The 26,810-nt window shown below is 38.4% G+C and overlaps 1 protein-coding gene across 1 annotated transcript in view; it reads right to left on the bottom strand.

Annotated features, from left to right (window-relative positions):
• Dhc93AB (Dynein heavy chain at 93AB) overlaps positions 1-26,810 on the bottom strand; it is a 1,274,973-nt gene that overhangs the window by 167,282 nt on the left and 1,080,881 nt on the right. Inside the window, exon 50 of the mRNA XM_090403805.1 lies at positions 22,297-22,419. Within this exon, the coding sequence (XP_090259931.1) occupies positions 22,297-22,419 (123 nt within the window). The remainder of the gene's footprint in view (positions 1-22,296; positions 22,420-26,810) is intronic.

Genomic DNA, 26,810 nt, shown 5'->3' with positions numbered 1-26,810 from the left:
TCGCATACAATTCCTCTCTTTCCTCAAACGCACTCCAAGCATCCACATATAACAGTCCTCTCTTGTCACACATTCTTGCTATTATGCCATTCAATATCACCGCTCTTCTGCTCAGCTCATCATTATCATACCTAGGCAACACATACACTATTTTTCCTCTCTCTGTCTTCTTCCGTACAGTCTCAAGCAAAAACCTCATATCTCTTGCTGCCCGACTTACATTACCACTCAAGTCATTCGTTCCTACCATCACAATCATCTCATCCACCCTTTCATCTCTCTTAATTGCCATAGCCACTCTTTCTGTTGTTCCTCCTGGTAAACACTCCTCACGCATCCTATCTTGAACACCACGGATCATTGAGTCGCCATACATTATACCTCTTACCATTCCCTCTCTCCTATTGTTTCCATTCTCTCCTCTTCTTTCATTACCATAGGTCTCTCTCATTCCCTCTCCTCTATTGCTATTCTCTCTTCTAGCACTCCCATACCTCTCTCTCATTCCATCTCTCCTACCGTTTCCATTCTCTCCTCTTCTAGCACGTCCATATCTCTCTCTCATTCCATCTCTCCTACTGTTTCCATCCTCTCATCTGCTAGCATTCCCATACCTCTCTCTCATTCCCTCTCTTCTACTGTTTTCATTCTCTCCTCTTCTAGCACCCCCATACCTCTCCCTCATACTCCCTAAATTCTCTCTCTCTCTCTCTCTCTCCTACTCTGATTCTCCTTGCATTTATCTCTTCCATTCTCCTAATCTTATCTTTCATACTTCTGCTCTCATTAACAAGACATTCCACCTCCTTTTTCAACTCATCTATCTCCCTCTGCAGGTCAGTCACTCTTAATCTAAATTCACTCTCCCAAACAAAACCATCTCCTAAACTTTCACAGTCACTCACACCTTCCACACTATCACCTATTATTTTCTCATTCATATATATCTTTTTTTCATTCTCTCCTATCACACTACTTGTCTTCCTACATTCATTCCCCGTTCCTGGAGCAACAAAGTAGGATATCGATATTTCTAATGCACTTATTTCCTCCAACTGCCTGCATTTTGCGCATATACGCTCTCTTTCACAAGCCACATATCTAATTCCCGAGACGCATACATGCCACAAGTACTGCATGCCACAAAGTCCCTTATGATATTGCTAATAATTGAGTTCTTAAATGGCGGAGGACTTGGTGATATGCCACTTGCGACTGCTGCTGAATCCGTCATCATTCCTTACTGCCAAGTAGCATAATCGTTAATTATTCAATTAATAAATTCCGTTAAATAAATAGAAAAAAAAGTACAAACAATTACAAGCAAAACAAAACATTTAAGTACACTAAATGAAATGAAATATAACTAAATACAGTAATGAAAACTTAGCTTCGTGTTTGTCTTCCACCATTATGCATTCGATTCCGAAGGTAACCAAAATATATTATATCGCGACAGCAACTAACTTCCAAAAAACAACCACTGAAGTACACTCGTATTCAGAGAAACGATTTAGCACTCAAAAACGTAGAAAAACGGGGAAAAAAACAGACCTATTCATCAATTAAAAATCACTTTCTTCTACACAGCTCAAATTCACTGCTACATGCTACGGCGACGCTAGCGCCAAATTCAATGTTTTGAAGGAATATTCCTCGGAATTAATGGCACCATGGACATATCTGTTTAACATGAGTTTTGCAACAGTGCAAATCAGAAAGAAGTAGAAAAAAGGTAAAATTATTCCACTTCACGAAGGAAAGGAATAAGATTGAAGCTACAAATTATAGGCAAATCTGTGTGTGTGTGTGTGTGTGTGTGTGTGTGTGTGTGTGTGTGTGTGTGTGTGTGTGTGTGTGGTTGCAGTTAAGGTGTTAGAGAAGCAGGAGAGGACTAGGATTCAGAACTGAGTTTATTATACCAATATGATAATGATGTCAGTGTAGCTTTGTTAAGAGTAGGCCATGTTTAGCTATCTGCTTATATAGTACAACAAGGTGATGAATTCCTGATAAGGACAAGGTGATGGATAAGGAAATTGCATATAGAGTGGTATACTTGAATTTTTCAAAGACCTTCAATAGACTGCCTCATAACCAATTAGTAACTAAATTGAAACAGATTGGATTGGATAAGAAACTTATGAGTTGGATAGTTGAGTGGCTTTCAGAGAGGTGTCTGCAAGTTTTGTACGTGGAAATGGTATCCCAAAAGAGGAAAGTCAATAGTGAGTGCTGCAGGGTATATTTTGTTTCACTTCTATGGCAATGACATTGGGAGAGCCTTAACTAGAGATATGCAGTTTTCTGAAGATGATTCAAAGTTGCAAAGAACATGAACAACAAAATAGATGTTGTGGCCTTACAGGAGGATTTAGACAGTGCAAGTAGTCAAAAGTGCTTGGATCTCTCACTTTAATGTTGAAAAGTGTAAGATCTTGATATCGGACAGTGATGAGATGTGGAGTATACATTTAAAAGGGCAATTTTGAATGAGGAAGAAGAAGAGACCTGGGAGTGATGGTGGACAGAGACTTGAAGTTTATTTCCATTGCTAAAATTGTGAGAGCATAACAAAGGACTAAGGCAGTGATAAGGAGGTTGGTTGGTTGGTTGGTTGATTGATTAGGGGTTTACTGGTGCAAAGGCAGCACAGGTCATACTGCACCAAACCAAAGGTTACAGCAGTACTCAAGGGAATAATAAACAGTAACACAGAGATAAATTAGTAAATATCATGTTATGTACAAAAAATCAAATTTTAAAAAATTAAGTAAATCAAACCATTATCTACATATCAACAGAATATATAATCAAATGTGCTTGTAAAAATGATTTCATTTTAAAAAGTTAAAAACTTCATGTAATTTGTCTGAGTATGATAAGATCTGCCTAAGGGTATATGGCTCAGCCACATTAGTAAAAAATATTTTTCCTTCTTGAGCAAAGTTTTGGCACTCCACACCAGATCATGATGGAGAGTGAGCTGCATGTTACATTGTTCACACACAGGTGGAGTGTGACCTATGCAGAGCCTAGCAAGAACAACTTCCTCTCTTCTGTTTCAACATTTGCTAGCCTGCAATGCTAATTTCAGGCTTATTCTCATGCAGTTTGTTTGTCAATGCTCCCTGCCATTGGGTTAGTAGATTTGATCTTATTAAAATTCTGTAGTCTGTATATGCAACTGACAAAGAGTATGTATAAAAATCAGTGGCTGATCTAGCAACTGCATCTGCAGTCTCATTTCTCTCGATTCTAATAATGTAGCTGGGAATCCAGCACGGCTGAATATCAAAATGAAGCACCTTCAATTTATACAACAGTTGTGGAACCTTGCAAAGTAGTGGATTTGGATTGTACACAGGAGACAAGATGGCCTGTATAGAACTTAATGAGCCTGTATATATCATATGCTTTTGGTAACAGTTTTCTTTTATGTGCACTAGTGCAAGTCAAAATGAATGCAACGCGGCCTCAGAGTTTGAACCATCAGTTTAGATTGGAAGATAATAAGTGTTCTGCTCTGTGTATGAAATAATTGCATGTAGAAGGATGATGGAGTATGAGACTTCCTTAGCTGACACAGTGAGAGATTACATGATGCAGTGCAAACCTGTCATGGAAGAAAGCTATTATATTTGGTGCAGGCCATGTTGTCAACATTCATACTTAATTCAAATGAATAGCTTGCATGAACTCTTTAACATGTATACCAAAAGGACATATGGTATGGTATGACAAGTATGATACTGAGCCTCTCAACATAGATGAAAGATACTAGTCATGTGAATTTATGCACAGCTTTATATAAATTCCTATTTATTTACACCATATAATTATAGCATTCTGAACAGCTTTTCTCTTGCCACCTTGTCATATCTAAACTCAATTCAAATGTTTCAATTATCGGTCTTGTAGTAAAAACCTGATCTGATATTTAAGTATTTAAGAGTTAATGAAACCCTCATCAAGGAGAGTCCTTTACCATACCCAAATATGAGGCATGCCCAGAAATTAAGGCCCGTTCAGAATTTACCACCAAATAAGATATGGGAGGGGGGGTCGTGCATGTGTAGTAGTATAGAGTGATTCGTTAGCTAACAGTTGACAATTTACTTTCGTTCCATTATCATTTGTTGTCTTCTAAGAATAATTTATAATGAGTACTGTGATAAAAAATCCCAATAAAAAATAATTGTAGTGTGATACAGATTTTGTTGGTGGAAAACAGTAGTGCCGCAGAAATTCACTGACAACTATGTAGGGTTTATGGGAGTAACATTGTGAGTAACAGTTGAACAGATGCTGGCACATGTATAGAGCAGCGTGTATAGCTTGCGTGAACTCTTTAACACGTATACCAAAAGAACATTTGGTATAGTCTGACAAGTATGATATTGAAAGTTTATTTTTCACTTGGTTAGAGTATAATAAATTTAGTTTAATCCTTTATCCAAGTGTGAGCAAACAAAGTTTGCGCCTGAAAGTATCTTCAGGGCTGGGGTAAGGTGGTACAACACCAGGCCACTCCTTGCAAAGGTGGAGCAAGCTACCAAGACTCCTATCTCAGTATCTCTCATAATGCAAAAACACATCTCCTTGTGGATATGTCTAATGTTATGCATTAAGGGAAGGGCCACAACAGACTAGTTTCGGCCTTTATTGAGGTCTCTTCAGTGGGAGCCAGGCCCAAGTGGAGATACCAGGCAGAAGCATTAGCAGGTCATCTATACCTATAGGAGTTGCCAAATGGTGTGCCACCCTTTTTAATAAATTGCTCTGGATTTAGAGAAAGATGTTGAAAGTTTATTTTTCACTTGGTTAGAGTATAATAAATTTAGATTAATCCTTTATCCAAGTGTGAACAAAGTTTGTGCCTGAAAGTATCTTCAGGACTGGGGTAAGGTGGTACAACACCAGGCCACTCCTTGCAAAGGTGGAGCAAGCTACCAACACTCCTATCTCAGTATCTCCCATAATGCAAAACACATCTCCTTGCGGATATGTCTAATGTAATGCATTAAGGGAAGGGCCACAACCCAGACTAGTTTCGACCTCTATTAAGGTCTCTTCAGTGGGAGCCAGGCCAAGTGGAGATACCAGGCAGAAGCATCAGCAGGTCATCTCTAACTATGGGTAGAGATGACCTGCTAATGGTCAGGCGCAAACTTTGTTTGCTCACACTTGGATAAAATATTAAACTAAATTTATTATACTCTAATCAAGTGAAAAATAAACTTTCAACATCTTTCTCTAAATCCAGAGTAATTTATTAAAAAAGGGTGGCACACCATTTGGCAACTCCCATAGGTAGAGATGACCTGCTAATGCTTCTGCCTGGTATCTCCACTTGGCCTGGCTCCCACTGAAGAGACCTCAATAAAAGTCAAAACTAGTCTGGGTTGTGGCCCTTCCCTTAATGCATAACATTAGACATATCTGCAAGGAGATGTGTTTCGCATTATGGGAGATACTGAGATAGGAGTGTTGGTAGCTTGCTCCACCTTTGCAAGGAGTGCCGTGGTGTTGTACCACCTTACCCCAGTCCTGAAGATACTTTCAGGCGCAAACTTTGTTTGCTCACACTTGGATAAAGGATTAAACTAAATTTATTATAAGTATGATATTGAGCCTCTCAACATAGATGATAAAAGTAAAGTGATACTGATTGGATGTTAATTCTGGAGCACAAGCTCTTAATACAACTGGAGGGATACCATTTGGGCAGAGGACTTATTAGCATGAGTATTTTTCAAATGTCCTTCTGTTGAAAGATCACAAGGGGCATATGCTGACGGTGGTTTGTGTAATAGCAGGGGGTTGCCTTTGTAATTTTAACAAGAGTTTGAGAAGAAGGCTAATGCCAAGAGGTCTAACTTATTAGGAGATATTGGTATTGTTCCTTGGTGGGAGTAGAGGCTTTACCAAGAGGCCAGAAGGCTGTGCTGCCATTTGAGTATGATGAAAGCTTAGTGCATTTGGCTATTACAAAGTCTGCTTTAGATTTGACAGTAATTTGTTTATTATGGACTAATAATGTAAGCTATTGTGAGAGACTAGAATCTTAAACTTGAGCCATTCAATGTATGCTGCATTTTAGCTTGGACTGTGTTGACACATTTGTTGGAAAACCAAGGTTTGGATAAGGGTTGGAGATTTTGACTGGAATAGAAAATAAAGGCACTCATTCTAGCAAGAATTATTTTATTTGTTAGATCTAAGCAAGCGCATGGGTTGGGAAAGCAGAAACAATAATCAGACCATGGAAAAGAGGCATAGGAGGAAAAGTTTTACAGTGGCTGTACTGCATAATTGAGAAAGCATGGTTGAAAGTTTGAATTCCAGATGTGAATCAGATTCTTATAGTACCCATTTATATAAAGGGAATTAAAACAATATGTAGATTACACAACAATTACAGAGTGAAATTCCTCTCTAATTCCTACATTGCTGAGTGTAAAGTAGGCTACTGTAGATGTTGTGAGTGCATTTTTAGGGAATATGTTCAAGGAGAGATATGAAGGTACGAGGCATGTCCAGAAAGCAAGGTCTGTTCAGAATTGCCAAGTAAGATATGGGAGAGGGGTCAGCTTTTATTCAGCTCGTTTCTGAAAAGGGAGATAAAAATCAGCCATCAAACTATTGTCCCATTAAACTCACCTCAATACTCTCAAAAGCAAGAGGTGATCAACAATCAGCTTTTTCACCTTGGAAATCCATTGGTTAAATGATTATCAGTATGAATTCCACCATTCTCATTCTACAGCAGACCATTGTGCTAATGTTAGTCATGTTTGGACACAGGCCATGGAAGGATTTTGAGAATCTCATGTGGTCACTCTTGATATTTCTGAAGTATAAGATTTAGTCTGCTATTGCGACTCTTTTCAGGCTACCATCCTTGTAGTCTTCCTCCTACTATTTGTAAGTGGATTGTCAGCTTCCTCTCTGGTTGTTCACTATATGTCATGATCGATGGTTTCCTCACATCAGATTTTTCCATGAATGCCAAAGTATTCTAAGGCTCTATGTGTTCATCCACACTCTTTCTCTTATACGTCTTCACATCTTATACATCTTAATGATTTTCTTTTACTAATGTCCAATTCTATTCACAGTTTTACTGGTGATAGTACACTCTATTCCTCAATCCTTTTCATCATTCACAAAACACTGCAGTAATCTGATGACTCAAGCTTCAAGATCTGACTGGCCTGGTTGGCCGAGTGGTCAGCATATCTGTTTTCCAGTCAAAAGACTGCAGGTTTGAATCCCGCTGTGGGAAAGGATGTTTGTGATTATCTGTGAAAATACAAATAGTGGTGGTGGGTGGTAGATGGCGTTGGTGTAGTTACAGTTCATTAGTTGGTGGATTGAGTGGTGGAGATAGAGTTGTAGAGTAGGTGCCCTCCCTCGATGAGTCTTTGGGATCCCTAGAGGTGTCACGTAATAATAATAAAAAAAAAGATCTTCTATGGCTAATGCCTTAAAGACTGATCTAATAGCCATTCTCATGTAGAGTGAAGATAATTCAATACATTTTAATGCTACCAAAACAATTCCTATCTCATTTCCTGAAAGAAAGACTATTGTGAAATTATGAATGAAGGTAATTTATAAATTATAATACTTCATTCATATTTAACATAATCCTCCATTTCATAAGCAAGACTTGTAAATATTATTTATTGTTTGTCTCTTGCTTATAGTGTGTTATTCATAGAATTGCTTTTTGAATTTTGTTTATTATTATTTAATAACATAATCTTAAGTAATGTAATAGTTATAAAAAGGACTCTGTATAAAAATGTCATTCATTTTATTTAATTTATTCCTATAATAATATTGTAAGAAATTATATACATGTAAGTTTAATGTACCCTATGTGAACTATGACATTTTTTATTTAACATTACTGAAAGAGGAAGTAATTTTATGTAATTCTTCTGATTGAATTTGATTGGCTGTTGTCAAGAAAATGGAGTTAATTTTAGATAGTGCGTGCGCGTGCATGGAACGTGAGCTATGGTATTCGAAGGGAGAAGGAGTTGATATGAGCTGAACTGGCTAGAACCGGAGTTTGGCGGGAAGAATGAAGATATTTTATTGGAAAATGAAGGAAAGAGAGAGAAAGCTTATGGACAGCAAGGAGTGAAGTAAGGGGTGGCAGTAATGGGGAATTTGGAAATGCCATAAATAAATTTAAGAAGGGACCGGGAAATGAATAGGCAATTAGGAATATTTCTACGGAATTCTAAAATTACGTCGAATTCCAATTGTTTTGAGGAAGAATAGTGCAAAGCTGAAATTAATGCGTAGAAGAAAATATGGAATAAGTAGATTACCTTAAACAAGTGCATCAAGACTTGCGAAGCTCTATGTTTAATATTTCAGTTGCCTTATTAATTTCCCAGTCCCTTCTTAATTTATTTATGGTACATCCTGGCTTTGGTACACTATTCACTCCTTGTGAAGTAAGTTACTTCACAAGGAGTGAATAGTGTTTGAATAGTGTTACTTCAAAGTAATAGTTAACTTCAGTTTTAAGTGTGCCTATAGTGAATCCAATGTGCAAAGGATGTAACCTGGTAAGAGCAGTCCATTTTTTTATATTTCAGCATGAAGAAATAAGATTTAGCTCTGCCTGATATATCTTAACATTAACTGTGGCATCCTACTAAAATTAGCCGAAGTATAGAGCTTTAAAGTGTTTCCCGTCTTGAAGTGATAACTGCCTCATAATTGAATTAAGTGTTTGTTGACTTAAGAGAGAATTAGAGAATTCTACTTTAAGAATTCTTACTGTAAGATTCTGTAACATTGAACTGTGTGTGAACCATTTTTAATTATTCGGAAGAATGTAAAATTGATAGCTGGATGTCTGATGCCTAATGTTTTATTTTTGTTATGAGTATTTGAACTAAGTTGATTTGCATTATCTTGTTTTCAAAGTTATACTTAATGTACATGTTATGTAACCCTGCATTAAATGTTTTGTTTTATTGATTCCAATTTGGTGTTTGTCTGATTCTCTTCCATTGCACCGCTCATAAAGTTTATCGGACCTTGCAGAAGTCTTAAATAATAATATTAACCTCGGCCTGTAGAAAAGTGAGATTACAAAAGTTAGTTAATGATTGATTCCACTATATTATATAGACTAATCTGAATATAGGGTGCCGCAGGATAATATAAATTTCTCTATATTTGGATCAGTAATCAACCAAAAATTAATTAAGAAAAAAACGGATAATTTAAATAAGAATAACGTTCCAACAAGATGGCGGATTCAAAGCCAGGATGTACGACTCAACACTATGTTGGCCTGGTTGGCCAAGTGGTTAGTGTATCCGCTCTCCAGCCAAAAGGCTGCGGGTTCGAATCCTGCCATGGGTATGAATGCTTATGATTGTCTGTGAAAATACTAGTACGGGTGGTGGTGGTGGTCGGCAGTGGTAGATGATGAGGATAGTTGTGGTTTGGTGTAGTTGGTGGATTGAGTGGTGGAGACGGAGAGTTGTAGAGTAGGTGCCCTCCCATGAAGAGTCTTTGGGCTCCCTAGTCAAGTGTAACATAAAAATAATAATAATAATGTCCCACTCTCCCTCGCTTTTGATAATATTCCACTCATTCTGCTCACTAACCAAGATCAGTTTTCTCTTCTTGGGCTGATATTCACATCTAGCTTATACTGGCATAAACAGTTCATGTCCATAGCCCCTTCAGCTTTCAAAAAAGCTTTTTTCTAAGCACAACTTCTCTTCTGCTAACCTTCTAATACTTTATAAATCTGAAATTGGCCTAATGTTAGAATATTGTTCTCACATCTTGGGTGGTTCTCCAGAAACATCATTCAAAATGCCAGATTATATCCAGAAGATAGCTATTTGCTTTCACTTATTCTTTCTAATTGCTTTCCTATAGATACTCTGTTTCTGCATTATGTCTTTTCTATATTGTGCCTCCGTAGCGCAATTGGAAGAATGACGGTACATTGCGCCCTTCGATTGGAATAGGCCTAAGTTCGATTCTCGTTGCGACGGGAGGAATCTTTATCTGGTCGATTTCAATCGAAGGTGAGTTAGCCGATCTCATACGGAGGTAGCAGGGTTTTTTCTCCCGGAAACTCGGGTTTTTCATCCCGCATACAGACAAATCGGCCCTTCAGAACACACGCAATTTACAGACAAAACATACTAGTGGTGGAGGTGGGTGGTAGATGGCGTTGATGGAGATGGTTCGTAGTAGTGGTTCAGTGAGTGGTTGAGACAGTTGTAGGTGTCCTCCCGCGATGAGTCTTCGGACTCCTTGGAGGTGTCAGGAATAATAATAATAATATATGTATATCCATGGAGGCTAAGCCATTAAACTTTGCCACTATTCTTGCACTTCCCTCTAATGAATGAACTGGCAACTGCTGGTCAACATCCATATACTGTTAAGTGCAATGTATGGTAGTATATGGGTATTGACTCACTGAACCAATTTCTCATTTTCTTTCTTCATTCCATATACTTCTGTCCTTTGGAACAGTCTTCCCTGTACCATTTTCTTCTGATGCATGCAACTTCTAATGTTCAAGAAACACATTAACAGATTTCTCTTTTATCTCTAATTACTTGCCTGTATGGCACTGTCATAAGTGTTGTGGTCTCTCTCTCATGTGTGGAGTTGATATCAAAGACAACTTCACCACACACCTCCATGGTTGATTCAAATGATGTTTCTTCATATTTTGCAAATGAGTCCTAAGTCTGATTTTTGTTTCAAACTATTTCATTCCTCTTTTTTTTAATTTAATAATTTTTTTCTCTCATATAGCAGTGCACAATTGGAATGGATTACCTTTGGAGGGCATGAATGTGGATAGTGTGAATGAATTCAAGAATAGGTATGACAGCTGATGTAGGTGATAGTAATTCTTGTAGAAAGGCTTATACGTTGGTTATACGTGATTATTAAATAACTTAAGGAATTCACAACGTATACTAGAATATAAATTAAATTAAACTTTAATATATATTTCCAATATTTCGGCAACGTCCACGTTGCCATCTTCATGGGAACTTAAGATAAAGACACGTGCATGCAGGCACAACATACAGCAAATGAGGACGAAGCAAGGAAGCTACTGTTTTTCCTAAAGTCCTGATGGTGCCCTCTAGTGGGCTATATTAGGTATTCTTGGCCGTTGGGCTGAAGTTCTTCTGACATATGTTTCCCAAATTTGGGGCAGTCTCATGCATCCAAATTTGTTGAGGTTTGGCAGGTTTATTAGGGCTGAGGCTGATTTCATGAATAGTCTTTCATTGAACTTGCTGCGGTGTATTACTGTGGCTTTCTTCCACCTTATTCTATGGTGTGTATCCAGAGCATGGTCTGCAAGCCCAGAATGGCTGTACTGGTAGCCTGCTAGGGTGCACCATCAGGACTTTAGGAAAAACAGTAGCTTCCTCGCTTCATCCTCATTTGCTGTGTATAGTATCTGTGTGCACGTGTCTTTATCTTAAGTTCCCATGAAGATGGCAACATGACGTTCCAGAAATATTGGAAATATATTTCCAATATTCTAATATATTAAAGTTTAATTTAATTTATATTCTAGTATACGTTGTGAATTCTTTAAGTTATTTAATAATCATGATGTAGGTGATATGGGCCTTGATGAGTTCCTGATTGATCAAGTCCCATATAACCTGATGAGTCCCTGGCCATCTTTGATGATGATGATGATGATCATAATAATTTCCCTCCCCTCAACTCCCTAATAATATTTGTATATTTGAATCTACACCTGTAAAAGTTGTTTAACTTGAATTATTTAAAAATTTTTTTACAAATTTTCTTTTCAAGGTGATATTAATTTTTATGCTGCTTCAAAATAGTGATAATTACCTATTTCTAGTTTCTGTATATTCTTATATCCCTAACTGCAGTGAAGATATTGTTAACCAGAACATAATCAATAGGTTTTTTCTCATTTAATGTGGTCTTGTCATGTGATGTTATGCACATCTTTATATTGCAGCATAGTGTATGTAATAACTAACACATGTCTTGAAAACAGAAATCCAGTAGGTACTCGCCATTATTATTAATTTTATCCTTTTCTCCAAATTTTCTCAAACATTTCTTTATTTCTGATATTCATTTCCTACTCTGCTTATATCTCCAACTCATTAGCTTACCCCCCTTTTTTTTATGTTGCCTTTCTACTTGACCAACTTCACCTCTTCCTCTGTACAACTTTACCTTCTGTGGAACCATAGGCCTTACTGTCTAATTTTTCATTCTGAAGTTTTCCCCTATCACATTGCTTGCCATTTAAGTTTATCTTTGTGACTACTGTAGAATACTCTTTCCTTTCCTTGGTCAGTTCCCAAATATAACAGCTAATAGTTATTACTCAGCAGTGTCACTTGTAAAGCCTTCCTCTTCTCCTTTTCTGTTATGCCAATTATGTTGACATTATACAGTACTTCTTTAAGTCTTCTGCAATTAGACTTCTTCTTTTCTAGTGATACTTCTCACATTATTCATGTCTATCTTAGTTCTGATGACAGTGCACTTGTTCCAGCAGCTGACAATTTTTTTTTTACCTCTTTACCTTAGTTCTCTGAGGATGTCTTGTTTAACTGAGTTGCTCCTCAGTCAGCACGACTTTATATCATGTTGTACCATTGTATTTGTTTGTGGTTTAAGCCAATGCAAAATCTAACATAATAAACTAAGCTCAAATTATCAGCCCATCCTCAATCATTCAGCATCTGTACAGGTACCTAATAATGGGATGCACCATAAGAAAGTGAGAATTCGATTCTATGTCGGAAGCCCTTGTTTTGGCATTCTTTATAAGCCATGGTAGAGGTTTCCACTCAGTTATTTAGCTTTGACATTTATGACTTCAGTTCATATTTTGTTCCCTCCACTAATGAAAATTTTATTTCATCTTGACAGTACACTCAAATGTACAGTCAAGAACATCTGAGTGTGCTGTCAACTTTTACAATACTTTGGTCGTAAGACCTACTTTTACAACAGCCTCTCTCTTTCTGATGAATAAATACATAACACAAATATTCAAATTGCAGATCTTCAAATCCAAATTTAATAAATTTCTTATTTTTATAAATTTCCCATGGTATTTGTATCCTAGAATGAATAACTTTTTGTGTTTGGGATCCATAAAAACTTTGATTACTTCAGAAGGAAATCATCCTAGTTCATAAGTGAATATGAACGCAGAGCCCACTAGAGGGCTACACGGTCTGTAGTGTTTTCAGAGAGCTCCCGAAAGCTAAGTATAATTTTGAGTGAAAATTAGAATATAGGTTTAAATCATAACGTAATATTGTCTAATTTCGGTAGTTTGTTGTGTCTGTGTGATTTTGGTGTGAATTCTGTTATTTAATTTAGTATTTTAACGATACGTTTCATAGATTTGTGGCGCCAATGCGACGTAAGATAATGCCGTCCAAAAATACAATGCCATTGTTCAAAAACTGTAATGTGAGAGAGTTTGTCCAACGTGATGTGTGTGTGGGATGTATGCATTCCCGAATGAGGCTGGAGTTTGGATTGAAAGTGATAGTGATGGGAGAATGTGCAGAAAGTGTAAGCAAAGTGAGGAGTTGAAGTATGTGTCAGGTTGTGAGACAGTTATGCTTGAAGAAAGCCAGAATGTGAGCAAAAATAGTGGTTTCATAGGGAATTGCAATGTACAAGATAGCAATGAGAGTGGTGATCAAAGAAAGAGTGAAAGCAACTATAGAGAGAGAGAAAATGGTTTAAATGATAAAAAAAAAGAGGAATTATTTGTAGGAAGTGAGATTGTAAGGTTGCGTGCAGTGATACAAAATGCGCAGCAGCAATTAGAGCACCTGCAAAACTCTTTCCAGAGTGATTCGGCTAACGTAAATAAACAAGTATTTGAAAGGAAAAATAAGCGTAAGAGTGGGAGAGTTTCTGAAATGAAGGAAAGAGTGTTGTATGGTGACTCATTATTAAGAAGAGTGATAGATGGGAGTTTAACTAAATTGTATTTACCGGGTGCAAAATTTAAGGATGTAAGTGAGAGTATTAGAGCGCAAAAACAGAGGGTGAAAGAGTTGATAGTTGTGGCGGGTACGAATGAATTGAAAGGAGATAAATTTTTACGAGAGAGGACTTGAAAGTATCGTTAAAGGTAGCAAAAGAAAAGAGTGACAGAGTTAGAATGGTGAGTCTGTTGCCGCAGTATGACAGAGAGGAGTTTAGAAGGAGGGTCATAATCGCAAATGACATTATGCGCAGGTTATGCAGACGGTGTGGTGTGGAATTCATGGATATGTGGAATGAGTTTGATGGGCGAAAGGATTTATACAAGATGGATGGCCTGCATTTGAATGGATTTGGTGTGTGGAGACTGGAAAAAGTGTTGCTGAATGAAGTGAAAATGGATGTGCAGAACCAGGGAAACTAGAACTACCAAAGGGGAGGAGTGGATATGCGGACATCAGTGAGGCTGTTGGGTGTAAGAATGAATATAATGTACCCAAGCCAGTACTAAGGACACAAAATGGGAATGGGATATTTAGAATAATGCATCAAGATAGGGGTGGGACAAAGGGATCACTGCATTTCATGTACACTAATGCCAATAACCTGTGGCCAGGAAGAGCCAATCAAGGCCAAAAATTCTTCCTTCTTGTTCCAAGAAGGAAGAATTTTTGGCCTTGATTGGCTCTTCCTGGCCACAGGTTATTGGCATTAGTGAAACATGGCTGACGGAAGATGATATAATTAATGGGATAGAATGTGTAGGTTATAGTGTGTTTAGGAGGGACAGAGAGAATAAAATGGGGGGGGGTGTTATTGATGATAGCCGATGAACTGCAGCCAAAGACAATTGAAGTTGTATCGTAGGATAGTGAAAAGAGCTCATTTGAGGCTATTTGGTGTGAGATTGAGACTGGCAGAATAAAATATACAGTTGGATGCTGCTATAGACCAGGTGATGGAATAGATGGTGGAGATAGTATGCATAAACAAATTGATGAAATGAGTGGAAGGAGGATGATTATTATGGGGAATTTCAACTATGTTAACATTGATTGGAAGGAGGGGAGGACACATGCGAGGAAGGAAAAGGATTTTATTCAATTATTAAGGGATAACTATCTGAGGCAGCATGTATTTGAAAATACTAGGGGTGTGAGAGTGCTTGACCTGGTAATAGCATCTGAGAATTTGACTGTAATAAATACGACCATGTTGCCACCTATTGGTGAGAGTGATCATAAGGTCTTGACCTGGGAGGTGGCTAAAGGTATGGAATTTTCGATTAAGACAGGGTATATGTGGAATTACCATACTGGCAAGTATGACAAGCTTAGGAGATTGCTTGGATCAGTGCCATGGCATGTACAACTGCAAGGGCTGGATGTCGATAGAGCATGGGAAGTGGTCAAGGAGCATTTATTATTATTATTATTATTAAACAAGACCTCATGGAGAAAAAAACTCATCTAGGAAGTCCTTTTATCTCACACACATCTCATCATACCGGGTCTTAAACAGATTCAAACTCCTTGCAGACACCACACTCTCAGGCAAGGCATTCCAATCATTCACAACTCTGCACGAAAAAAACCTACCTCTCACTCCCCTACTCACATCCTCTTTATACAGTTTCCAGGGATGACCTCTGGTTCTCCTCTGATCTCCCACTATTCTCTGTAGAACTTCTCCACCATTGATCCTATAACAACCCCTTACCAACTTGTAGGTCTCTATCATATCTCCCCTCTTCCTTCTCTCCACAAGACTCTGCAAATTACATCTTTTCAATCTTTAATCATACTCGACATTCCAGAGGTCAGAAACTACCTTAGTCAGTCGCCTTTGCACCCTTTCCAACATCTCTTCATCCTTCTGAAAACCAGATGACCAAATCTGGGCACAATAGTCCATGTGTGGCCCAATCAAAGCCTTATACAATGGAACAAGAATCTCCCTACTTCTACACGTCAGTGTCCTCCTCATCATTCCCAGAAGTCTTTGTGTTGTCTTCACAATTTTGGCGATGTGTCCCCTAAATTTTAGATCCTTATCCAGTATCACTCCCAGATCTCTTATTTCCTCTACTTCCAACAATATATTCTCACCAAGCATAAATTCTGCATCCCATCTTTGTTTTCCAAATTTTAAAACCTTACATTTTGCAACATTGAACTCACATCCCCATTTACCTGCCCAATCACTCAATTTATTCAAGTCTTCTTGCAAGGCCACAACATCTTCACTACTCTTTATGGTTCGTCCCAACTTTGCATCATCTGCAAAGAACTGAATATCTCCATCCAAATCTTCGCCAAAATCATTAATATACAAGTTAAATAGTAATGGCCCTAAAACAGATCCCTGAGGCACTCCACTAGTGACTTTCCTTTTCTTGGATATTGCACCCCCATACACAACTTGTTGATACCTATCAGATAGCCAGTCTCCAATCCAATGCACTAATCTAATATCCAACCCCATCTGCTCTAGTTTGACTGTCAACTTATCATGAGGTACTCTATCAAAAGCTTTTGCAAAATCCAAGTATATTACTGTGTATCCTTCTCCTCTGTCCAAGGAAGCAGTCACTTTATTGTAATAAGTAAGTAGATTACTAAAACATGACCTCCCTTTAGCAAATCCATGCTGTCCATCAAAGATTATACCATTGTTGTCAACCCAACTCTGGATCCTAGTTCTCAAAAGCTTCTCCAACAACTTAACCACAACACCTGACACACAGATAGGCCTATAGTTTGATGCTTGAGTTCAATCACCTCCTTATTGAAGTGGCACAATCTTGCCCTCTTTCCACTCTTTAGGGACTTGACCAAGTGCAAGACTCATATTAAAAAAATATGTCAAGGCAGGTGTCAACTCTCTGGCACATTCCTTAAGAACACACGGTGATATATTATCAAGTCCCACAGCCTTATTTACATCTAGTTTACTCAACTCCCCAAACACCTCTTGCTCACTTACAGTCAGTCTCTCTTCCCCATCATCAACGGCTCTTAATCTCTCCATGAAGTCACATTCACAAGATTGAAAGATCTTTATGAACTGCTCATTAAGTATCTCCACCACACATTCCGCAACAGCTGTCTTTATACCATTTCCTCCAATCAATGTCATCCTTCCATAGTCATTCTTTCTTTTGCTGGCTACATATCGAAAGAACTCCCTAGGATTCTTTTTAGCTTCATTAGCTAACTGCTGTTCATACCTCTCTTTAGCTACTCTCACCAACCAAGTCACTCTCCTTGCCTGGTCTTTGTAGAAATCATGAAATTGGTTACTTCCACTTCTCTTATGCTGCCTCCACAATGCCCTTTTTCTCTGAATTGCATGCTTAATCTCTTTATTCATCCATGTCACACCTAACTTATTTAACCTTCCCACCCGTGGTATACATTTAGACATTGCATCCACTAAATATTTTTTGAAAATCCCCCAAGCTGCATTGATCTCTTTTCCAGCTAACTCCTCATTCCATGCTACACCTGCAAGCTGTCTCCTGAGCTCTTCATAATCACCTCCCTTGTAGTTCCACATATACCCTTTTTTCACAGGGATCCTTGCACTGCTGGCAACCACCCAAGTAATCACCTCATGGTCACTTTCACCAATTGGTGGATGATTTGATACCTCATTGATAATTACATCCTCCGATGAGATGACCAAATCCAAGACCCTTAATCCTCTTGTGCCCTCTGTTACATACTGTCTGAGGTAGTTATCCCTCAAAAACTCAAGAAACTCATTTTCTTTACTTCCAGTTGCTATCTCTTCATTCCAGTCTATATTGCCATAATAAAAATTAAAATTAAAAACCCATAATGATCACTCTTTTCTTATTTGCTTGGCTTATTTGACTATACATTTCACTATCACCACCATCCACATTACCAGGTCTATAACAACATCCCACCAAGTATTTGATTCTATTCACCTCTATCTCACACCATACTGCCTCAAAACCACTGGCCCCATTTCCCCCTTGCATCTCTACCTTGTATGGACGTAACTCTTTCTCTATCATCAATAGCACTCCCCCTCCCTTTTTACCCCTTCTATCCTCACGAATCACATCATACCTTTCCATCTCTATTCCTGTCAGGATGTCATCCTCATCTAACCATGTCTCACTTATTCCGACAATCTCTGGGTGCACAGACGCAATTAGTGCAACCATTTCATCCGCCTTGTTTCTTATACTTCTAGCATTGGTATACAAACATAACAACTCTTTTCTGGATCTACAGCTAGGTCCACTGATACCACTCACTCGATGTGATCTCTCCATGCTGGACTGGGGCCATTTCCCTTTCTGCTTCTTCATTTTAGAACCCTTTGCAATTCCATCTGTTTCCTTTTGATCCCTGATCATCCCATTCCTTTCCTGCCTACACATTCTCTCACCTCCTCTTGGAGCATCCACCTTTCTCACGCTGTGTATCCCTGTCCACCCTGAGCCTCGCCGTTTCCCTGCTCCTCTTGCACACCCATTCTTTCATTTTCTATACTCATACCACTCACTTCCACATTTATTTCCACTCCTTCAATCTCTCCTATCTTACTCTCCTGCTCTTCCACATCACTCCCCTCTCGATATGATTCATTCTCTCTATTCACTTCTCTACCTTCCAGCAGCAGTCTCTCCAAGCGACTCACACCATAACCACTCAAATGCAGTCCATCGCTCCCATACAGCTCACTTCGTCCCTCAAACTCATTCCACACATTAACAAACTGTACTCCCATCTCCTCACACATTTCAGCCAGAATATCATTCATAATCCTTGCTCTCCGCCTCATTTCACCACAATCATACCTAGGCAACACACTGACCACCCTTCCTGTCACACTATTCTCCTTTATCTTTCCAAGCAGTCTCCTGACATTCATTTTGACATGCTCTTTGTTCTCTCTCAAATCATTTGTACCAATTAATACAATTAACTCTTTTGCTCGTTCCCGCCTCATATTCAATGCCTCAATCACTCTACTCATTTTACCGCCTGGAAAACATACCTTGTGCATTTTATCCTCTAGCACACCTTTAATAATGGAGTCGCCATACAACGCCACTCGCACATCTTTTGTTAACTATTTCATGCCATCATGATTTATTTTAATAGTTTTGACCTAAATTCTCTTAATTTCATTCCGCATCCATTTCATTTCTTGCTTCATCCAATCCAATTCACCTTCTGAACCTCGCGACACATTCACTCTATCATTAAATCTTTCTAACTTTCTAACTCTCGACCCCCTCTTCTCACTTTCCCTCTCATTCATCCTTCTTTGTTTCCGTACTTTCGGTCCAACATACGTCCAACTTTCACTATCATTCTTCTCACTTTCACTCTCACATATCTTTCTTTGTTTCCGTACTTTCGGACTAACATGCGTCCAACTTTCGCTATCATTCTTCTCACTTTTACTGTCATTCATCTTTCTTTGGTTCAGTACTTTCGTTCCAACATGCGTCCAACTTTCGCCATGAATCATTCTTTTTTCGCTATTGTTCATTCTTTCGATTTTTTTTACTTGCGATTTCTGCACCACGCCATTTCTACTTTCATTCGTTCTCTCAATTTCGTTTCTTTCCGCCTCACTTTCGTCCCTTTTAACATCCGTTACGGTTGTCAAATCGCTCTCTTTCTTTTTTCCTGATTTTTTAACATTTTTTCGCCGGTCTGTCTCGCCATCCTTCTCTTTCAAACGTGCACTCGCGACACAATCGGTACTAGCACTTTCCGTCATCAACTTCATATTCGCATTCATCAATTCCTCGTTCAGGTCACATTTCGCACACACCCTTCTTCCATCCGCACTAAACATCCACAAATCATTTATGTAATCGAAGGAATACATATTTCCAGGAGGTTATGGCTGATTGCCCGAGTAGTAAAACAAGTAGGGGTTAAATGGATGAATAACACCATTAAGCTTGAGCTGCAAAAAAAGAAACAACTGTGGAGGGAATTTAAAGAAAGAGGTGACCTGCAGGCACATGAACGGTATAAAGTGCAAGCCAGAAGGGTAACGAGTGTAGTAAAAAAAGCCAAAGCGGATAATGAAAGGAAACTAGCTATGCAAGCTAAAGAGAATCCCAAACAGTTCTTTCAATATGCTGCAAGCAAGAAAAAAACTGTACACGGCAAAATGATTTTAAGGAATGACAATGGTAAGGAGGTCACTGAATCAGTCGATATAGTGGAGTTACTGAGCGAGCACTTTGCAAAAGTATATCATCCAGGTGGTGACATTGAAAAAATGAAGGAACCATTAGTTTATACGGGAATTGTGATGAATTAAGTGGAGGTGAATAGTCTATTACAGAACCTTAATGTGAATACATCTGTGGGATTGGATGGTATACCGGCACGGGTCGTGTGTGAAGCGGCTAAAGAATTATCAGTGCCCTTGACCATGTTGTTTAATCTGAGTCTCGGGTCTGGTTTAGTCCAGAAGGTGTGGAAAGAGGGGGAAAATAGTTCCACTGCATAAAGGAGGATCCAAGACTATGGTTGCAAATTACCGACCGATCAGCATATCAGGAGTCGTTGTCAAGGTCTTGGAGAAAGTAGTCAAGGGAAAAATACAGGAATGGATTGATGAAAATGAGATAATGTACAAGGGACAGCATGGCTTTATGAAGGGTAGATCATGCCTCAGTAACTTGCACAAGTTTTATAACAAGGTGACGGCTGAACTGGATAAGGGTAATGGGTTTACAGTGATACTGCTGGACCTGGCAAAGGCATCTGACAGGATACCACATGGAATTCTAATCTGTAAACTGCAACATATGGGAATGGATATGGGGTTGGTGAGATGGATAGGTGGGTGGTTGATGGAGAGATATCAAAGAGTAGTTTATTCAGGAGTAGAGTCCAAAAGACGGCCTGTGACTAGTGGTGTGCCGCAGAGTTCTGTTCTTGGACCACTGCTGTTTAATTTGTTCATTAACGATATAGGGAAGGATCTAAGAGGAACAGTTCATTTTTTTGCTGATGATACAAAGTTGGGTAGGGTGATAGTGAATGCAGAAGATGTCAAGATCTTGCAGGATGACTTGGATAGATTGAAGTTCTGGGCTAAGGAGAATGGATGTCGATTTAATGTGACAAAATGTAAGGTTATGCATTTTGGGATGAAAAGATTAGCAGCAGTATACCACAGTATACCTCATCAATCTCCAGGAGATTTATGAGGCCAGGGACTTGGGAGTGTTGGTGGATAGGGAGATGAAGGTTATTGGGCACATTGCAAAAGTAGCTAAATCAGCTCATCAACTCACTTGGTTATTGAAAAATACCTTGACGAGCAGAGACAAGCAAGTTATTGTACCTTTGTACCGAGCCTTAATAAGACCTCATCACGACTACTGTGCCCAGATTTGGTCACCTAGGTTCCTTCTTGATGGGGAGGAGGCGGAGAGGATCCAGAGGCGAGTGACTAAGATGATAGCGGGTCTATGGAATGAACCATATGAGAACAGGCTGAAGATTTGTGGGTTGCAGAAATTAGTTGATAAGCGGAAAAGGGGAGATATGATTGAGACATTCAAATTGCTAAAGGGTTTCTATAGGATTAATTCAGATGATATTTTTGAGATCAGGACTGGTGGTGGGAGAACTAGGGGACACCTATGGAAGCTGGGCAAGAGTGTGGTTAGTAGGGGTGTTAGAGCCGGGTTCTTTACTTTTAGAGTGGTAAATGAGTGGAATAAGCTACCAGAGTCTGTTGTGGGTGCTATGATGTTGAGTGAGTTCAAGGCAAGGTATGATAGATAATGTGAGATGTTGTATAGTTGTGTGGACATGATATTTAGGGCCTCCCTCAACGAGTTTAAGGACTCCCTGGAGTTGCCCATAATAATAATAATAATAATAATAATTTTTTTTTTTTTTTTTTTGAGAAGACAATACCTGCCATTGTAGAATATTATCTCAAATGGAATCATGTGAAAGTCAAACTGTAATGCATATAAAATGTGCATGTACACATGTACAAACACAGCAGAATGGAAAAAAAAAAAAAGAAGCAGTGCTATACTTACTCTGTATTATTTTGGAGTTGCATACAACACAAAATAAATATGTTGTTTCCTCCAATCTTTGTTACTAATCATATAATAGGTAACATGTCAGTCATATGATAATGTCTCTATGACATTATTCAAAAGATTAACTAAAAGAAAGTGATTACTATTATAATTGAGAAATACAGATATTTACTTACTTTGCATTTTTTGATGTTCCATATTTAATAATGGGTTCCAAAACAGGATCTAAGGTTTCACCAATATTTTCAATAAGGACTGTGTGTCCTAAAGTCACTGCTTTCTCAAGAATATCCAGAAAGCTACAATTGTTAAATTATACAATTGTTAAATTTTTTAAAGTATATTTTAAAAAAATTAAAAATATTGAAATTTTTAAAAATATATATTTTAAATTTCAAGTAAATTTTCAAATGAAACTGAAATTTTAATTAGTAAACAACTTATTGTTAACAAACTTCTATGCACTCAACAGACTCACTGTAAAAGGTTCCACTTAACTAGCAACATATTCCGCATATGTTGAGGAATTAAGACTAATCAATTGGATGAGTAGAGATATGAAGCAAGAGCTGGGGAAAAAAAAAACTGTGAAGGGAATATAAAGAAAAAAGTGATCTGCATGCTCATGAACAGTATAAAGTGCAAGCAACAAGAGTGGATGGTAAGAAAGGCCAAACAGATTATTTGAGAAAGTTAGCTAAGCAGGACAAAGCAAACACAAAAGAGTTTTTTCATTATGCGATAAGTAAGAAAAAAAAAAACTATGGTACGATGACTTTAAACAATGGTCATGGTAGGAAGGTGACAGAGGCAAGAAATAGTTGAGCTGATGAGAGACCATTTTGCAAAGGTGTATCATCCAAATGGAAACTTAGCAGTTGCTGATGTGACAGAAGCACATATCAAAATTGAAGTAAATGAAGAGGAGGTGTTTAGCATATTGAAAAATATGAATGTCAGTATATCAGTAAGACTGGATGGAATGTTGGCCCATGTACTGCATGAATGTGCAAGAGAATTGGCATTGCCTCTGATAAAGCTGTTCAATCTGTCTCAGCTCTGGCATGGTTCCAGGGAATGGAAAGAGGGTAAGATATTTCCACGGCATAAAAGTGGCTTCAAGACAGAGGTAGTAAACTAAAGACCAATTAATGTATCAGGAGTGGTTATTAAAATATTGGAAAAGTTGGTTAAAGGTAAAATCCAACATTGGGTAGATAGGGATGCAATACTCTATAGTGGGCAGCATGGTTTTGTAAAAGGTAGGTCCTGTCTTAGTAATTTATTCATATTTTATAATAAAGTGATAGCAAAATCGGATAAAGGAGATGGCTACACCATGATAATGCTGGAGAAATTGGAGCAAATGAGAATGGATATGAAGCTAGTAGCATGGACGGAGGGGTTTTGTTTTGTTTATTTATATTTATGGCCTAAGCAACTCACAGGCTATGAGGCCAATGTATTATGTCTGTTAATTGTGCGTGTTCTAATGGCTAGTTTTGCCTGTTCTGAGGGACAAAAAACCTGAGCTTCCAGGAGAAAAAACCCTCTATCTCTGTATGTGCTTTTCCTTAAGTTGAAAAGCCCTGATAAAGGTTCTTCATGTCCTAGAAACCAGATGGGATTCGAACCCAGGTCAGTGGACAGACAGACACCAGAGAGCAGTATATGATGGAGAGGAATCTAGGAGAATGAGGGTGACTAGTGGAGTAGCTCATGGTTCTGTACTGGGGCCACAACTCTTCAGTTTGTATAACAATGATATGGGGAAAGATTTAATAGGGGATATTCAGTTGTTTGTTGATATGCAAAACTAGGGAGAGTAATAGTTAATCAAGGCAATGTGGAGAGCTTGTAGGATGATTTAAATAGGCTATCAGTGTGAGCAAAATATATGGGTATTGGTTTAATGTGGAGAAATGTAAAGTTATGCATTTTGGGATAAATCAGTTACAAGATGAGTACCACACTGATGAAACTATACGTGAGAAAAATAGATAAAGCTAGAGATTTGGAGGTGGCGGTAGTGGTATGCAGAGAGTGCTGAAGCTCAGAGGGCATATTGCTAAGATTGCCAAGGAGTTCATAAGATTACTTGGCTATTGATGAACACACTAGAAAGTAGAGATAAGAAGGAATTTGTTATTCCTTTTTATAACATCTTGATACATCCACATCTAGATAACTGTACTCAGGTCTGTCTCCTGGGGTTCTTGGGGATGAAGTGGTGGAGAGGATTCAAAGGTGAGTGGTGTGTGGAACGTTCCCTATGAAGACAGATTGATGTGTGGATTGCAGAAGTTGTTTGATATTCAACAAAGAGGGGGATATGATAGAAACATTTAAGTTTCTTAAAGGATTTTATAGGATTAATGCAGGAGAAATGTTTCAGTACTTGGCTAGAGGGGGAGAACATTCCTGGAAATGGAATGAAGGTGTGATTAGTAGGGGTGTGAAGACTAGATTTTTTGCTTGGAGAGCTGTGACTGAATAGAATGGGTTGCTAGAGTCAGTTGTGAGTGCTGGGTTCAAGGAGAGGCAGATTGTGTGGATAGTTTGGGTCTCCTGCGATAATTATTTGGACTCAGTGGAGGTGCCTGTACAATAACAACAATATTAATAATAGTAATAATAATAAAACCCCTAAACTTCAAGTCACTGTCCACCACCACAACTACTCCCATATCTTTCATTTCTTCACCTCTTTTGAAATTTCTCCATTAAGGATTTCTCCAGATCCAAGTCTACATTCCAACCTTTCCTACCAAATTTCAAGATCTTGCACTTTGCAACATTAAACTTACAGTTCCTCTGCCTTGCTACTCACAGAGTGTGAGTGGCAGTTCAGATTTAGATCTTCCTATCAGAAAACAATTGCTGTATTCCTCATAGTTTTTCTCAACTTTGCATTATCTGAAAACAGCTGTATATTTAGTTAAACATGTCTCAATATCATTAACATACAAGTTAAACAGTAATGGTCCTAAAAGAGATCCCAGCAGCACACAAGTAGCAATCTTCCAGTTTTGGGATACCACTCCTATATACACAATCAGCTGATACTTCTCTGACAGTCAATCACCTGTCCAACTCACTAGTCTCTTATCTAATCCCATTCATTTCCATTTATGTACCAGCTTGTTGTGTGTCAAGCTATCAGCAGCCTTTGAGAAATCCGAGTGTTTCAAGCTCCTTTATCCAGTGAATTTACCTTGTAATACAATAAGCAGACTGCTAAACTATGACAACCTCTTAAAACCCATGTTGACTATAACAGAAAATACTGCTATTATCAACCCAATCCTTAATCCTAGCCCTCACAAAACACCCAACATCTTAACCATACCCAAGAAATACAGATTGCCAATAATTTTTGGCCTGTCTTATCTCCCCCCCCCCTTTCTGAAGTAGAACAATTTTATCTTCTCTCCACTATTTTGGGACTTGCAGTGCTGCAAAAATATGTTAAGCAGGTATGCCAAGGATGTCATGAATTCCATGGAGCATTCTTTCAAGACATGCAGTGATACATTATCAAAACCCACTACTTTATTAACATTAGGTTTGTTTCCTTATATAACTCCTGTTTTTTCACTCACTCACTATCTGTATCTTGTTCACCTACACTCTGAATGCTTAAGCTCTTCATGATGTCAGATTCATGAGGATGAAAAAACACCCTGATAACCTGCTCACCAAATACCTCAACTGTGTCCTCTGCAGCAATTACCAAAGTGACACTGGCTTGATTGGCTAATTAACCTGACCCTACTAACATTCCTAAATAAGCACAACAATTAATTCCTTGGTGTATAACCAGTCCTGGTCAACCCACTCACCTGTGACTTCTCCCTACCTCCTGCTTGATCACCTTTATAATCCCTTACCAAGTTTTTGCTCATATGCACTTTTGCTGTCCTTACTTATTGAAATACTGTCCTAGGCTGCTCTTCGTACTCCTCACTTAATTGATTATTACCTTTCATCTTGCAATGCCTCCATAAACCTTTTTTTTTCCCAGACTGCATGCTTCATCTCTTCATTTATGTGCTTTACTTGACCTTACTCAGCCTTTTTTGCTGTCGGAACACACTCAGACATTGCTGCTATTAAATATCTCTTAATCAGTGCCTAAGCAGTATCTGTCCCTTTCCACATAACATCTCTTTGCCAGTTATTACTCTCATTTGTCTCCAAGTTTTTCATAATCATCAGCCTTGCAGTTCTACATATCCTTTCCTCAGACATTCTCACATGGCTGGTTACAGCCCCAAGTGATCACCTCATGGTCACTCCTGCCAACTGGAGGAAGATTAGACACTTCATTCATGATCATATCCTTTGATGATATGATCAGATCTTAGACTTTCGACCCTCATCTACCTGCCATTATATATTGCTTAATATAGTTGCCCCCCCCCCCCTCTAGTACTGAAGCAATTCCTAGTCTCCTTATTTTCTGATACTATCTCTTCATTCCAATCAATATTTCCATAAATAAAATCACACTTCTCCTGTTCACTTACTCGCGTTGCCTATACATATCTTCATCATCACCTTCCACATTCCTTGGGCCATAGCAACATTCGATTAAACATCTCTTCCTTTCAAACCCCATCTTGTACCATACTGCTTCAAACCCGCTATCACTGTTCCTCCCTTGCATCATTATCTTGTGTGGATATAA

The sequence above is a fragment of the Typopeltis vanoorti genome, chromosome 1 (genome assembly GCF_054136105.1).
Source record: "Typopeltis vanoorti isolate ZY-2024b chromosome 1, IOZ_Tvanoo_1.0, whole genome shotgun sequence".
NCBI classification, from domain to species: domain Eukaryota; kingdom Metazoa; phylum Arthropoda; class Arachnida; order Uropygi; family Thelyphonidae; genus Typopeltis; species Typopeltis vanoorti.
Note: the sequence above shows the minus strand (reverse complement) of the source record. Positions and strands in the feature narration are given on the sequence as shown.